Source organism: Pyrus communis, chromosome 6 (assembly GCF_041283825.1).
Source record: "Pyrus communis isolate YQ-2024b chromosome 6, ASM4128382v1, whole genome shotgun sequence".
Classification (NCBI taxonomy): domain Eukaryota; kingdom Viridiplantae; phylum Streptophyta; class Magnoliopsida; order Rosales; family Rosaceae; genus Pyrus; species Pyrus communis.
This window is the reverse complement of record NC_142570.1, coordinates 11,994,996-12,010,965: the sequence shown is the minus strand read 5'-3', so window position 1 is coordinate 12,010,965 and position 15,970 is coordinate 11,994,996. Positions and strand designations below refer to the sequence as shown.

Here is a 15,970-nt window from a genome sequence, read left to right as displayed (position 1 = left end):
CCTAAATTATTGGCACTCTTTTGTTCTTACTCCAACTTTTTGATCGGCCAAGAATTTAGGGAAAAAAAAACCAAAAATAAATAAAAAATTTTAAAAAAAGAGAAGAAAGGAGCAATGGGGTGAAGCATACGCGCCATGTAGAGGGAGAGAGCATAGAATTTCACCTCCCAAGAACACGTGTTTAAATCAACGGCCCCTCCCTCCTTTGACAAAATCTTAACCGTATAAATTCCCTCCCCTTCATGCCCTTGTACTCCGCAGTTCCCAAGTCTAACCATCAGCACGTTCCTAACTCCCTCTTCCCACTCCTCTCTCTCTCCTGCAACTGCAAATGCAAGTCCATAACCACCACCACTTTCTCAGTCCACTCCCATCCCATCGCCCTTAGCCTTCGCACTCCCCACCCCCAACAATGGGCAAAGCCTCCAAATGGTTCTGGAGCATCCTGGGCCTCAAAAAGCTCAACCCCGCCCACCAACCCCCGTCCTCCTCCTCCTCCTCCTCCCCCAAACCACCCACCAAAGACAAACACCGCTGGAGCTTCGTCAAGTCCTACAGAGAAAAGCGCCACCAAAACGACCCCGTACGGCAACACCAACGCACTGACTCCTCCAACGACGCTGTCGACCCCAACAAACACGCAATCGCCGTGGCAGCGGCGACCGCCGCTGTGGCTGAGGCCGCAGTCGCCGCCGCCCAAGCGGCCGCCGCGGTGGTACGGCTGACCAGCAGCGGGCGGTTCGTCAGAAGCTCCGCGGTGCACGGTAGCCGCATCGGAATTCGCGAAGAAGAATGGGCCGCTGTGAAAATTCAAGCTGCTTTCCGAGGCTGTTTGGTTCGTATCCCCGTATTAATTCCTTTAATTTTTTAGTCTACCGTTAATCTCTGATTAAGTTACTGGGATCAGCATTGTACCTGGAAGCTGACACGTGTCCCTTCTTCCACACTTTCTGGTTGGTGCTTACACAAACAGTACCACTTCTTCTTCTATCCAGTTCCACTACTGCACTGTTGCACCTTCTGTAACCGAAGGCCGGATGCGACGTCGTTTCGGTCTTGGTAAAATTATTCTAATGCCCAGTCGGGCTGCATCTAGCTGTACATTCCGTGTCGTTTCTCCGAAAACGGCAACGCGTGCAGCTTCTTTCACTGCCATTTCTAGGTACCCCTATACATTTTTCAATGTTGGAAAGCCCACTATAATGCGCCGAGGGCTGCGTACTGCGCTACTATCCAAGGGAGAGCGTGTGGACCACTGGATCTCCCAAAGGGTTCGGTACACCCACACCTGGCCCTTCAATTTAGAGGCCTTCCATTTTCGTTGTGTTGGTGTTTTCAGAGAGAGAGTGAGAGAGAGAGAGAGAGAATGGATGATTAAGTCTTGGTTGTTGGTGATTGGAAGTTTGCATAAAATCTGGTTTCTAATTTTGTTTTGTGTGAATTGTTTTTTGTTCCGTGCATTTTGTAGATGGTTTTTGGAAAAAAGTATGTGGATGAGTTGGTGTTGCCGTGGTGACAAATTTGTCAAAATGTCAATGTCATGGATTTACTGTGGCTTTTGGGTTCTTTGATTCCCTTCCACTTGCAACTTAGTATTATAGTCCGGTGATATTCGTATTATCCATAATAAATTTATAATAATATGGTTCAAATTCGTTTTTGACAAGAATCGAACTTAAGGTTGTTCGCGTGAAGAGAAATACGAGTAGTACTAAGTGGCTGTACAATTGGGTTTTCAGTTTAAAAGTTTTGGCTTTTTTTGTTTTTACTGCACTTTGTCGTTTGGGTTTATAGTGATTTCTTAAAGCTTTTGGATTTTCCGCTTTTACTGCACTTTCGGGTTTTTCTTAGTAACTACAGTGTTAATTTCAATTGAGTTTTCAATGATTTCTTAACGCTTTTGGCTTTTCTCTTACATTCGGGTTTTATAATTGCAACACTATTTTTATTGGGTTTTTTTTAGTGATTTTTTGAAGCTTTTGGCTTTTCTGTTTTTACTGCCCATTTGGGGTTTTAAAGTCTTAAAGCTTTTGGCTTTTTCAAGTGCTCTCTCAGTTGGCCACAACAAGTGATTCAGTGGAATTGTGGAAGACTTTCAAGTCAGGTTCGCTCTCTGATCTTTGGTACGAGGCACGAAATTGGCAAAACGCGGATGATTTTCTAGTTGAAAGTTTTGAGACGACCTGAGCGATTTGACTGTGGTCAAGGATGGACTGAAATGTCTTTAGTCTTTCTAGGCCCCACTAGGGATTAGTCTTACCCTTCAGGCAGGATACCTTAGGCTTGGGCAAAAAAAGTGCTTTCTCAGTGTTCGATCTTTCCTCATAGTAGCATAGTAGAAACCAAAAGCTAAAGTGTTAAGATTAGCTAATTTAATACAAGCGACGAGTCATGTGGGGTGGGGGAGTTAGTAGGATGGGACTTGCCAAATCTAATCAAGTTAGTTTAACAGTCACTTTTTTGTTATATGCATTTTAGTGGAGTGGAGTGGGTGGATGACTAAGGGTTAAACTCCATGCCTGTTGACGTTTTTGCCTGTTTGGTCCTGCCCACTTAAAGTCTGGTCGGTTCCTAAAAAGAATTTGCCTAATTGACTTTGTAGGAGGGGGGGAGGAGAGACCCCAGGGATGCTACGGTCATGTCCCAGATCAATCATACAATGTTATGTGCTTTAACTTCCCACACGTCACTGTATGATTGTCCGGGACGCCACAGTGGATCCCGGGGATGTAGGTAACTGGAAGTCCTTACTGGGTGTAATGTAGGTTGGGTTCTTCAATTTTAAATTAATATGCAGACAGAGATGAGTCAAACAGTGGATAAAAACTTCTTACCATTTTGCAAGGGCTGGCAGTGAAACGTCCTTGTTTGCTTATTGTCATGTCAGAGTCATAGATTTGTTTGGTACCACTGGCCTAAAATTGTTTTCATTTAGGCGCCTGTTTCATTCGAATTCTACGTTGGTCTCCTTGGCGCCATGTTTTGAAACGTCATTGAAGTTTAGGCTCTTCAATGAATCAGATTATGATTCTGTTTACGTACTGATGCTCCGACGAAGAGAAACCATGTCTCTTGGTTTTGTTGTCAATACGTTATGGCCTGATTATAATCGAAAATGTTGGTTTGTGAAACGTTTTTCATTATTACTTTGGTTGTTGGTGATCAGTATCATCTCCGCTGTGTTTTATTAGGTTTTCATAAGCTAATGTACTTTATTGAATGGACATTTTGAAGGCAAGGAGAGCATTGCGAGCATTGAAGGGATTGGTGAGACTTCAGGCGTTGGTAAGAGGTCATATTGTGAGGAAGTTTTATGCTGACCGGTTACAGCGACTGCAAACCATATTGCGAACGCAGGCAAGAGCTCGAGTAGGGATGGCCCAGATTTCTGAGCTCTCGCAGTCAAGGACCAAATCTTTTCAGTTTCACCAATCTGTAAGGAAAAATTACAATGCCCTCCAATTTGAGTGCTTTTAAGTAGATTTAAACAATTGAAATCGTGGACTTTTGATTTAAAAAAAAAAAAAAAAGAGGGGGCGCGTGGGGGGGGGGGGGGGGGGGGGGGGGGTGGTGAACCATTTGTTTTTAAACTGCAGAAGCCTTTTGAATTCATGCATGTACTTTTCAGTCTTTTCAGTACAAACATATAATGTCGTGATGAAGATTTGTTTGGTGGAAATTATAAAAGTTCCATGTCGCATTCATGTGTAAGTTATATGCTGATCACAGCTTTCGCAGTCGAATAAATGAGAATGGCAGGTTGACAAGTAGCATGATACGTATAACAGTTAATGTACATTATCAAACTTGGAGGCGTATAACATGTTCGAGGGAACGTATTGATGGTTTCCAAGCTACTACTATATAGATTTACCTTGTCCCACTGATCATTAACCTCCACTTTAACCGTGTACTAGCACTGCTTATACAGTTTTCTCTCAGTGAAACACTAAGACTAGTTATTGAAATGAATCGAGTTAACTACTTGCTACTTAGTGTTTAATTTTTTCATTACCTGCAAACCACTGCGTTTTGTAATCTGCAGTATCTAGATTATTTCTCAATCTCTCTGATTGGTGGTTGAGGACAAGATATGGGATATACTCTTTAAATTGAAAGTGTATTCGCATTTGATTTGTGTATTTTACGAGTTATCCTGACCAAATCATCATCTGTGTTTTCCAAACGTTTGTTTATTCGTTAAAAAGGAAAATTCTCGTCTACATGCAGGGTCCAGCAACCCCTGAAAAATTTGAACATCCTATCCGACTGAGGAGTACAAAGCATGAGCAGTTGGCAATACTTCGGGTATGCTCAAATCCTTTCCTTCAACTGCATTTTCATGGTTGCTACTTATATAAGATTCTCATGCCTATTACATCCTGCAGCAAAATAGCTCCAGGTCAAATGGAACTACTGATGATGAAAAGAATGACAGGGTCCTCGAAATTGATACTGGGAAACCATACATTGTACCTAAACGAATAAATCTTATTCACTCTACTCACCTCGCTCTGGCCTCAGACCAATACAGCCATAGCTTTACCACTTCAAAAGCCTCCACAAACCATCAAACACTTCCAAGTCCATCGTCTTGCGAGCTCCAATCTTTTAGCCCATTGAAACTCTCACGAGAGGTTGAGGAAGACTCTTTCTGCACTGCCAACAGTAGTCCGCAGTTTTATTCTGCTTCATCACGGGGAGCTACTTTGAAGAGAAGCCCCTTCACTTCTAGAAAGCGTGATGGCTCAAAAAGCTACTTAAGCGGCTATTCCGATTACCCAAATTACATGGCGTGCACCGAATCATCAAAGGCTAAGTTAAGGTCTCTTAGTGCTCCGAAGCAGGGGCCTCACTATGATAGGTCTAGCTCAACGAAGAGGCACTCCATTCATGGCTTTGATGAGTCGAGATCAAGTACACAATGGACGTCTGCCTTGCACGCGAACTTTGCAAATAAAGCCTACCCGGGATCTGGTCGCTTGGACAAGCATGGGATGCCGGTGGGTTACAGATACTGATATGGCACTCTTCGGCATGGGGGATCCATTGTAGTTCTGAATCTAGTCTGGCTAACTGATGTAGTGAACTACTTTTAATGTCGGAGGAGTGTTAAGAGTTGTATTAGCGTAGGGCATGTATATTTGTGGGTCTCTAGCTTTTTCTCTGATTCTCTTTTAATTCATTCGATTCAAATGCTAGAAATGAACGAACAAGGGTGTGCAAGAGGAGAATAAGTTTTGTTGAATCTCACTTCCGGTTCCATGATTCTTCCATATTCTTGACTTCATGGTTTCGTGACGTCCCCATTTCAATTAAGTGGATGGGTTTGAAAGAGTGTGAAAGAGGAAGAGAATGAGAAATTGGCTCAAGAACTTCATCTTAGTTTTTAAATTGCTTCAAGAACTTGACCTAAACATCACTTAAATAAAATTCACAAGAAGAAACGTGATTTACAAGTATGTCTGAGATCTGAAGATGTACAAATGCAAATTGCATGGTCCGATCAAGCTGCTACGAGTTCAAATCTCAGCATTTTATTGTATACAAGCGTAATTCTACTTTAAACTAATCTAAAGTGCAGGAAGAAAAACAAATAAGCATGTCAAAAAGAATCTGAAATACATCAGCCTAGCTATATATTCAGCTTGCAGTTCAATATCCTTAGAGCCCTAGCCTCGAACTCAAGGGAAAAGATGAGCCTTACAATAGCAGCAGTGGCCAAGATTCCAGTAGTCGATTTCTCCGAAGCCGACTGCTGGAAGCCAGGGACAAGTTCTTGTCTCTCGTTACGCAAAGATGTTTGCCATGCACTCGAAGAGTGTGGCTGTTTCGTGATGGTCCTGCCAAACAAATTTACGCCGGAGCTTCAAGACAGAATATTTGGCACATTGGAGGAGTTGTTTGATTTCGCCATTGAAATTAAAGCTCAAGTTCCTCAGGAACAACCTGTTTGGTGGTTTACACAAGTGGCAATATTGGCCATGAAAGCTTGGAAACTGCTATAAGCACGGAGAAAATCCGGGACTTCACACATCTTTTTTGGCCTGACGGAAATTACTGACTTCGGTACAATTTGATCAAATTCAATTATAAAAATAAATTAAAAAAAAAAAAAAAAAAAAAGCAAAATGGCAAGGTTGCCCTTGAAAACCTTTTAACAAAAAAAGACAAAATATCTCAATCTCCAACATCCATCTGAAGTCACATGCTCTTCATCAAAGCCAAAAAAATAAAAAATAAAAATAAAAATAAAAAATGACAAAGTTTTGGGCTTCAGGAGACAAGCCATGCAGTAAGTTGACATGCATTTATCAAGACAAAGCAAAAGGAGACAAGCAAGTTCACATGCATTTATCAAAACAAGGCAAAAGAAGACAAATAAGTCAGATCACGTTTTAGAAACAGTGCTGACAATTTCAGCAACAGTAGAAGCAAAATGGCAAATGACAAGTACCAAGGATATGTCTACACCATTCATTTGTAAAGATTTTTACTACCATAGTATTCGCATTCAATGTATATAAGAGGAGTTCTATTCATTGTAAACACACACCAGAGACACACCATACTTCAATCCTCATACACTCAAGCATCCAAAACCTTTCTGGCATCCTTTGTAAACACTTCTCTTTGTAAACATTCTATATATCAATAAAAGTTCAAGTGTACAGATTCAAGCAATCTCCAGGTCTTAAGTAAGTTTTCTTTTCTTTATTTAGTTTGTTTGTTTAAATAGACTTCTAATCCAAAACAGGGAAACACTATTTTAGTTATATTATTAACCTGCTAAACTGAAGATCATTCTTTGTTCGAGCACTCTGTTATAGTTGAATGCTTGCCATACAAATAACTGGACATTAATCAGGGTACCTCTGAGTTCTTTGTATCTTTGAGTTCAGCCGTTAAGGCCTTATACTTGCATTGTGAGTGGCTGTTATGCTGAAACATGTTGAGTTCCATGTGCAAGGTTTTATGTCTAGTTGTTGTAATGGCCATCTGACTATTTAACCGGGCTTACTTTACGAATTTGGTATCAGAGCCAAGTTTAGCATTTTAATAGTACCTTGAAGACGGAAGTCATTAACACAATTGATATCACTCTTTTATTTTGTATGAATAACATATATTATTGTCCTTGTAGACCTTGTCAACCACAACCACCAGGTATTTATTGTCCCAGACACCCAACTATAACTAGTATAAAGAAAAGATTAACATATATCTCCAAAAGAATTAGCAGGACTTTGAAGAAGTAGAAGTTTTATCTTGGTTATCTTGAACATCCTTCATTTATTAGTAAATATAATAATACATAAGTGCAACATAAAATTTTAGTAGCAAAAAGAGCAATAGATCAAGTTTTAGAGACCTTGAGAGAAGAAAGAGAGTTTATAAGAAACCAGTTAGTCGTAATTTTAGAGAAAGGTAGACTATAGTTTATGATAAATTAACTTAATTTAGAAATTTAGTGAAACTCAAAAAAGAAAAATAACCTTAGACCAAATAGTTTAGTTTGTTATTTTCCATTGAGAAAGCATAATCATATTTTGCATAGTGAAGAAAATCCACAAGCCAATAGTATTGTAGATGTAACGACCCATCCCCAAAAGTTATAGTCTTTATAAAATTTTAAATGTGAAATTTTGAAAATGCCCTTCGAGGAAAATGCATTGATTTTTGTTGACCGCCTTGTCGAGTTATGTAAGATTCATTTTCTTGGTGTATCCTTGTAGTACTTGTTGTTACGGACGTGTGGGCGTAAACGGGGCGCAATTTGGAGTTATAACGAAGGAGATATTAACATTTTAAGTTAGGGGCATTTTAGTAAATTAATAAAGTTCAAGAAAGCTCCAGATTTTCAGAGCAAAATCTGGAAAGCCACGTGTGTGGCCCAGATTAAAAGAAAAGAAAGATGGTTGGTGCAGATGTAAGATAAAGGAGAGAAAGGAGGGCGAAACAGACCAATGAGGAAATGAGAGATGAAAGAGTAACCAATCAGAGAAGAGAGAAAGGAAGGAAAGGAGAAAGGAGGAGAAAGAGGGGAACCAAACCGGATTCCCCTTAACCCGCGAACCCGGTTGCGACCCATAGGTTTCTCTGACGAAATTCATCATTTTTCCGATGGATTGGGCAGATTTACCACTCCCAATCATCATATAGACCTTTCTTCTACCATTTCTATATCAAATTTGTGGAGATTATGTTTGGAATTGGGAAGAAATGAGCTCGTGGGTGCCGTGAGACCCGTGGCCAAGATCCACCAAATCTGAAACGTGTTCTTCCAATTATTACCACCATTAGACTCCCCTGAGGTATGAAACAAAGCCCATGCGTTGGTTGAGCTGTTGGAGTTTGTTTGGAGTTGAATCAAGAACCACTCATTTATAGGGTGCCAACGGGTTTTCGTGAAATTGGGGCTTTTCCCTGCCAAATTGGCCTTGGTTGCAGGTATGAAAGTTGCTCTACTCATTGAGATCTTCATTTGTGTGAAGTTTGAGAATTTTTAGAAATAGTTGAATTTTTAGACGAGTCGGGACGGCCGACCGCCACCTGCGACGGCGCGTGGGCTGAGGCATCCCTTGACCTTCCTAGGCTAAATTTGATTCTCCAATTTTGTATGTAAAGTCCGATTGACGAATTTCCATCATTTGAACCTAGTTCTGTTAAGGTCCGCCACTCAATTATTATAGCAATCAACGATCCAACCGTTGGATGATTATTGTAGCAATCGACGATCCGACCGTTGGATCATCACTAAACTTTGATAAATTATAGTACATAATATTGAGGATATTAGAAACTTACGGATCGGGAACCCGACTTATGGATCTTCCCGAGTAGGATATGTAAGTTACATGTTTTATTGATAAGAATTCTAAGACGTGATTTGAAAATTGTTCTAGGTACTGATCGTTCATGACGCCTTGATGTTTGTGCTAGGGAGTTATAGCGCGGACTCCAGGTGAGTGGGCTTTTGGTCTTCTATATATACGTATATATATGTGTTTTCCATTTTCCCAAAAATGGTTTAAATGGATTTACGTTTTTAAAGGCCATGTCAATTGCATTACATTTTAGTATATGCATTAGTATAGATATGCATATTATTGCATGACGCTGCAGATGCCCAGGTAAGCTTCAGGTAAGTGCATATTGATGATAGTGAATGCAGTGTGTATGGTTATGTTTAGATGCATTTAGTGCTCGTTATCCTGCACCCCGGTGTTAGTGCTCCGCCCAAGGCTAGGGCCTAGACTTCACGTGATCGTTCACCTCTCGCACCATATGCTCACATCCAAGGCAGGTGTCATCCTGTCGTACAAACCACATTAGGTGGTTTCGACTCGTAGGTGACTTGCGATACTTCGCATAGCCTTCACGTGATCGTAGCACTTGAGCGTATGTATTTACACCTAGCTTGTCGTATATATCACATTAGATGGTTCCGACTCGTGTGCAAGAATTGGTTAATGAACTATAGGTTCAGCCATACAGGTCACGTTAGGTGACTCCTACTGGCATATCATTTTATATTGATTCACAACACTTGGCTTACATATTTATTATTGAGATACTTGACATGGCACATACTTTGGTTTTCATTGCTGTCAAGCCTGATTTTTATTATGTATATATTATTATTTTCTGGAAAATTATACGGGTTTTACAGCGAGGGGTTATAACATTTTCAAAAGGTTTTTATTAAAACTTTATGTTCAGGCCCCCTCACCCTTGTTTTTCGCCCCTCCATGTTTTAGCTGCTGAAACTTCGTATTGACGAGGATTCTTGGCAAATCTCAGTATATGTGGCTACCTCTAAGGGTATGATCCTTACCCAAACTACTGTACTTTACTTATACTCTGACGTCGTGTGTGAAATGGGTTCATTCTCGCTCACAATGCACTCTTGTCTTTAGGTACTTTTAGGTTTAAATTTATTCACATTTTCCACATCACTATACTTTATGACTTCGTCACCTTCTAGGTGTTGGCTATCACAGCTCGATTCGGAGTCCTAGTGGACATTTTGGGTCGGGGTGTGTCAGTAAATCTTATTCTTAGTCAAGCAGAAAATATAAACTTAGAAAATAATAAGCATAATCATTTGTTAAACCAGTTGTTAGAACATTTTCAGAAAAATTCCATAAAAACAATTAGAAAAAATTTAGATTATATTACATCTCAATTAGAATACAATAATAAAAATATTCGAAGGTTTCCTGGCAAAAGAGAGATAAAAGAGCTTATTGACCTCATAGATAGTAAGTCTAAGCAAGTAGAACTTAAATCATTAAAAATAGTTGAGCAGTTAAAATTAGAAGTTCAAAAAATTCAATTAGTGCAAAAAGATTTGAGTGAACAAATAGATAAGTTGCATAAGAAAATAGATAGATTATTAGTTTAATGATTGATTCTAGAACTAGTAGAAAATATATCCAAACTTTGAAAGAAATTAGTAAGTTAGATAAAGAACCAGTAGGTTTAACAGATTTTTCAACACAAGTAGCTAGTAGTAATATTCTCATTAGGCAAAATAATTTAATTATTCAATTAGTTTTAAGTTTGGTTGAAAAATTAGATCATGTTGAAGAATAAATAGTAGAAATAAATGAAGTTTTACATAACGCATCTTCATCACTTCCACCATCTTTGTTAGAAAAATTAGAAAATTTAACTTGAAGTACAAATAATCATATTAGAAGACCTAAGATAAATCATTTTGATAACAGAAAATGGAACTCTTTAGGAGAAAAGGAAAAGAAGTAGTAAGAGCTGAAGATATTTATCCAAATGAAGAAGCACAAGAATTTATTAGAATAGGTTTTGAGAGAACACAAAAAAATAAATACAATTTGTATCAATTAGGTTTATTTGAAAATAAAAGTAGAATGGTAAGTAGTATCTGTCAACATGAAGTTAGCTGTATTGATAAAAAGGTTACACTTAATTTACTTAGTAAGGAAGCAGTTATCCATTTGAGAAAATCACATTTCAGTCAGATTCACATATGAACAATATTAATTGGAATAGTATGATTAACCAGAGCACAAGTAGGCACAAAAGCTTTAGTATACATATACTATGATAGATGAGATACTCACTAACAGGCAGCAATAGCAACAGCTGAAGTAGACTTAAGTTCAAACTTAGTAGTCATATGATGTATTTCAAATTATATTATGATAATAAACGAATTTAGTAAATATATTAAAGTAAGCATAAGAACAAAAAAATTATAATATGAAAGGAAAGTATAAAAATTTGTGTATTAGTTTAATGTATATTGAAAAAATGTCTGATAAATATAATCATAAGTTTAATTTAGAATTTCAAACTTTAGTTCAAATATTTGGTAGTACACATGTAAATATGATAGAAGCAAAACTCGTAGATAATAGCTTTTTAGATGGAACTTAGTGGACATTACCTAATTTACAAGTAGCAAAAAATAGACAACTAGATAGAGTACAAATATATGAAACTAGTACAGGTAAAGCAACAATTAGGTTTAGTAATTACAAGCAACTAGAAAATATAGAAGAGGATGAGAGTGAGATCGAAAATGAGAGTATTCATATGGTTTTTGACAATTTAGATATTAATTTAGTTGAGCAAAATTTTGATCATATTGTAGATAAGCTTATAAAAGATATTAATCATTTAGATGAAGAACAATACTTAGAAAACTATAAGACATATGATTTAGGACTACATAGAATTTTAGATGAAGAGATGAAAAAATTAATCTTAGAAATAGGAGTAGAACATATTTAAGGATCAAAAGAATATAATAATTTATTAGAATTGAAAGTAGAATGTAATCCAGCAGAAGAAAGTAGTACATCAGGAGTAGAAAATCCAGGATACATAGGTAGAACTGGTCAACAATTTTTGAGACCAACAAATGAACAATATAAAGAACAAGCTAGAGTAGATTACATAGAAGAAAGTATGATGAAACCACCTAGAAAAAATAGGATTCCATATTTAAAAGGATTAGAACAAATTAATATAGCAGAAAATATATTAAATTTAGATAATGTAGATCCACAAGATTGGGAAAAAATGATTGAGAGATGGGAGAAAGGTTGCGTACATGCAACATTAATGTTAGATTTTAGTAGTTCATAAAATATGTTAGATTACTTTGAGCAAACTTTAGATGGTTTGGTTTTTTATTATTTTTAGTCATGGAAAGTTTAAAATTCAGAACAGCATCATGTAGCTAAAACACGTTTTAATATTGATGGTTTTGTTACTTTGATTAAACAAGAATTTATAGATCATAATAGGTTAGATGGTAGAAGCGAAAAAAAACAGATAAGAGCAATTAGAAATTTAAAACAATTACAAATTTGTGATTTACAGTACATAGCTGAGTATACATCAGATTTCTTTAAATATTTAGGAAGAACATGTAGAATTAGTGATATTAATTTATTAGATACTTATATGACAAAAATAAAATGACTAATAGGAGAAAAGATTTGGAATAAATGGCAAAAGCATCCAAAGAAAAATGATATTGAAATAGGACATAGAATTCAACACGTATATGATACTTAGACAAGAGTGTAGTAAAATAAAAGCTAAGAGATAGATTAGGAAATAATTTTACATGAGTTGTAAAATATAGATTTATCACAACAGTATGGTTGTCATAAGAAAAATAAGCATAAGAAAATATACAAAAAGAAATATAGGTCATATAAACCCTACAAACAATATAAGACCTTGAAGACCATAAAGGAAGATAAAATATATTCTAAAACAATTTAGGAAAAGAAGTGGCAGACCTTGGATTAGAAAATATAAAGCACCAAAAGATAAGAGTAGTTGTAAATATTATTTATGTGGAGAAGTTGGACACATTAGACCTAAATGTCCAAAATTAGGAAAACAGCTGAAACATAAAGTACATTTGATGGAGTTGTTTAAGTTAGAAGAGGATGAGGAAATACACTCAATATATAGCTTAGATGATTTAAGTGATAATGAGAGTATTTATAGTATAGAAAGTATAAATATGATAGATTCACACTCGGAAGATTCAAGTAGTTCAAATAGTGATTTAGAAGAGTATATGTGTGCATTCATAGAAGAACAACATAAAGAAGAATATAAATATATAAATTTAGGTTGGCCATAAAAAAGTCATAAGTGTAGCAAGTTAGTCGCAAATAAATATTATAATACATATTCAATATTATGTGAAAAGTGTTATTGTAATAGGTTATTATAAATTAATTCAGCAGAATCACAAGAAAATACTGAAATATTAGGAAATATTGTTTATAGTATAGAAAAGCCAAAAAAAATTGTTCTTTAATTACCATAAATTGTGAAATAGAAATAGCAAAAGAACACAAAATACAAATAACAACTATGATAGATACAAGAAGTACAAAAAATGTAATAAGAGAAGAGTTAGTTTTAGAAAAATATAGACAAAAATTAGCAAAACCAGTAAGAATAACATAGTTTGATGAGAGACCAGTTTACTTAACACATTGCATTAATAATGAGTATATTAAAATAGAAAAATAGCAATTTAATTTACCATTAACATTTATTTCACCAGTAAGATCAAACCCATTCATGTTAGGTTTAAATTTTTTGAAAAATTTACAAGGTTTTTTATTTATGAATCTTAACATAACATTTTTCAAGAGAGGTATTACAATAACTGATCAAAGTAATACTGTAGAAGCATACAAAAGCATAAATATAGAAGAGCCTAGTGGTCAAGATAGTTATTATTTAGAAAATTCAGAAGAAAATGTCGAACATAATAATATAGAAGAGTTTGATGAAGAAATATTTGAACATGAATATCCAATTTTAGAAGAAGGAACTCGTATAGAATTATTACAGTTAGATAGACCAAAAGTTTAAAAGAATTATTACAATTAGCAGAACAAACTAGAATTATAGGAGAAGATCCACAGTTAAATTGGAGTAAAAATAAAATATTAGCAAAATTAGATATAATTAACCCAGATTTAACAATTAAGACAGTTGATATGCCTTGTAGTTTATTAGATGAACAAGAGTTTAAACAGCAAATAAAAGAGTTGTTAAATTTAAAAGTAATTAGACCCTCTAAGTCTAGACATACATTAGCAACATTTGTTGTGAGAAAATATTCAGAGCTAAAGACAGGTAAGGCTAGAATAGTTTATAATTACAAGAGATTAAATGATAATACATATGAAGATAGTCATAAGTTACCAAATAAGGATGAGCTTATAAATAAAATTCAAGAGAGTAAATATTTTAGCAAATTTGATTGTAAATCGGGATTTTGGCAATTACGATTAACAGAAGAATCAATTGAGTGGACAACTGTACTTGTCCAGAAGGACATTTTGAGTGGCTTGTTATGCCATTTGGACTTAAAAATGCTCCATCGATCTTTCAAAGAAAGATGGACCAAATTTTCAAAAAATATGATAAATTTTGTAGGGTTTATGTAGATGATATTTTAGTACATAGTAAAAATAAACATGAACATAGAAAGCACTTAGAAATAGTTTTACAAGAATTTATCAATAATGGAATTGTGATTAGCAAAAATAAAATAGCATTAGAAAAGTAAGATATAGAATTTTTAGGAATGTATATCAAGTCAGATATAATACAATTACAAGATCATATAGAATTTCCAGATAAGTTAGATGATAAAAAACAGTTACAAGCATTTTTAAGAAGAAAAATAGCAGTATTACGTAATAAAACTAGTAAAACAGAACAAAAATATTTTAATAGTGAATATATTAAATTAGTTCAAAATATAAAGGAAGAAATTAATCAACTCAAGCCATTAACATTACCATTAGATGATAGTTACAAAATAGTTGAAACAGATGCTTCATCATTATGATGGGCTGGTATACTATATTAGAAAAAACATAAAGAGACACCAAAGTTTGACGAACAAGTTTGTAGATATTCATTAGGAAAATTTAGTGATGTATAGTTAAGATTACCATAAATAGATTTAGAAATTTTAGGAATAATTAATTCACTTGAAGCATTTTCTTTATTTTTACATAATGAAGTATTTACGATTAGAACAGATTGTCAAAATATAGTTTCTTATTATAACAAGATACATGCTAATAAATAGGTAGCCCGAAGATGAGTTAATTTTATTGATTCAATTACAAGAAATGGTTTTAAACCAATTTTTGAGCATATAAAAGGCAAATGACACCTTGAAAAAAGAATTGAAAATAAGTTTGGAAACTGATCAACATAAGAATAAAGAAAAAGAGGTTATTAAACCCATAGAACAAGAGGCTAATGAGCCCATAGAAGAGATTAAGATTGAGCTCTCAGAAGAAGACATTGAAATGGAGTAGTATCAAAATAATGAGCAGCATCAACATCTGAGTGACAAAGAAAAACAAGAAAGATATGAAAGTTTTCTTAGGAATATATCATTAGACTTAATAATAGCTGATATCCTATTAGAAGAAATTTCAAAATCAAAATTAAGAATAATGCCACTAGATATGCAAAATGCGATCCTGAGCAAAGTATCACAGTCAATAAAAGAATTACAATTACAATTATAATGTGCTTTGTATCATTCCATCTTTGATCCAAAACCAAGGTTGGATATTATTACAAAGATGTATCCACCATGTCTTTGTGATAGTACAGAAACTTGTATTTGTAAATTAAAAGTTAGCATGGATGTGACCAGGATTAACATGAGAGATTTTAGACCATGGCATTTTAGATATAAGCATCAGAAAAAGCATAATGTAGTAGAAGTTACCTCAACCTTACTATTAGAGTTTAGCTTTCTTGATAAAATATTCATTAATCATATTTCCCAATTAGAATCATTTCCTGAAAAGCTTATAAAAGTAGCAAAAGATTATGTAGAAAAGTGGAAAGAAATTTGCATAAGTTTTATTAGTAGTCCTCCAAATTGGTATGTACATATGCATGGGGA

At 35.3% G+C, this 15,970-nt stretch overlaps 1 protein-coding gene across 1 annotated transcript; it reads left to right on the top strand.

Annotated features, from left to right (window-relative positions):
• Positions 1–244: 244 nt before the first annotated feature.
• On the top strand, positions 245–5,276 carry LOC137710968 (protein IQ-DOMAIN 22). The gene is made up of 4 exons (XM_068450144.2): positions 245–835; positions 3,235–3,435; positions 4,231–4,308; positions 4,389–5,276. Exons 1-4 carry the CDS (start codon positions 413–415, stop codon positions 5,019–5,021), a joined length of 1,335 nt encoding a protein of 444 aa, XP_068306245.2. The 5' UTR covers positions 245–412; the 3' UTR covers positions 5,022–5,276.
• The last annotated feature ends 10,694 nt before the right edge of the window (positions 5,277–15,970 follow it).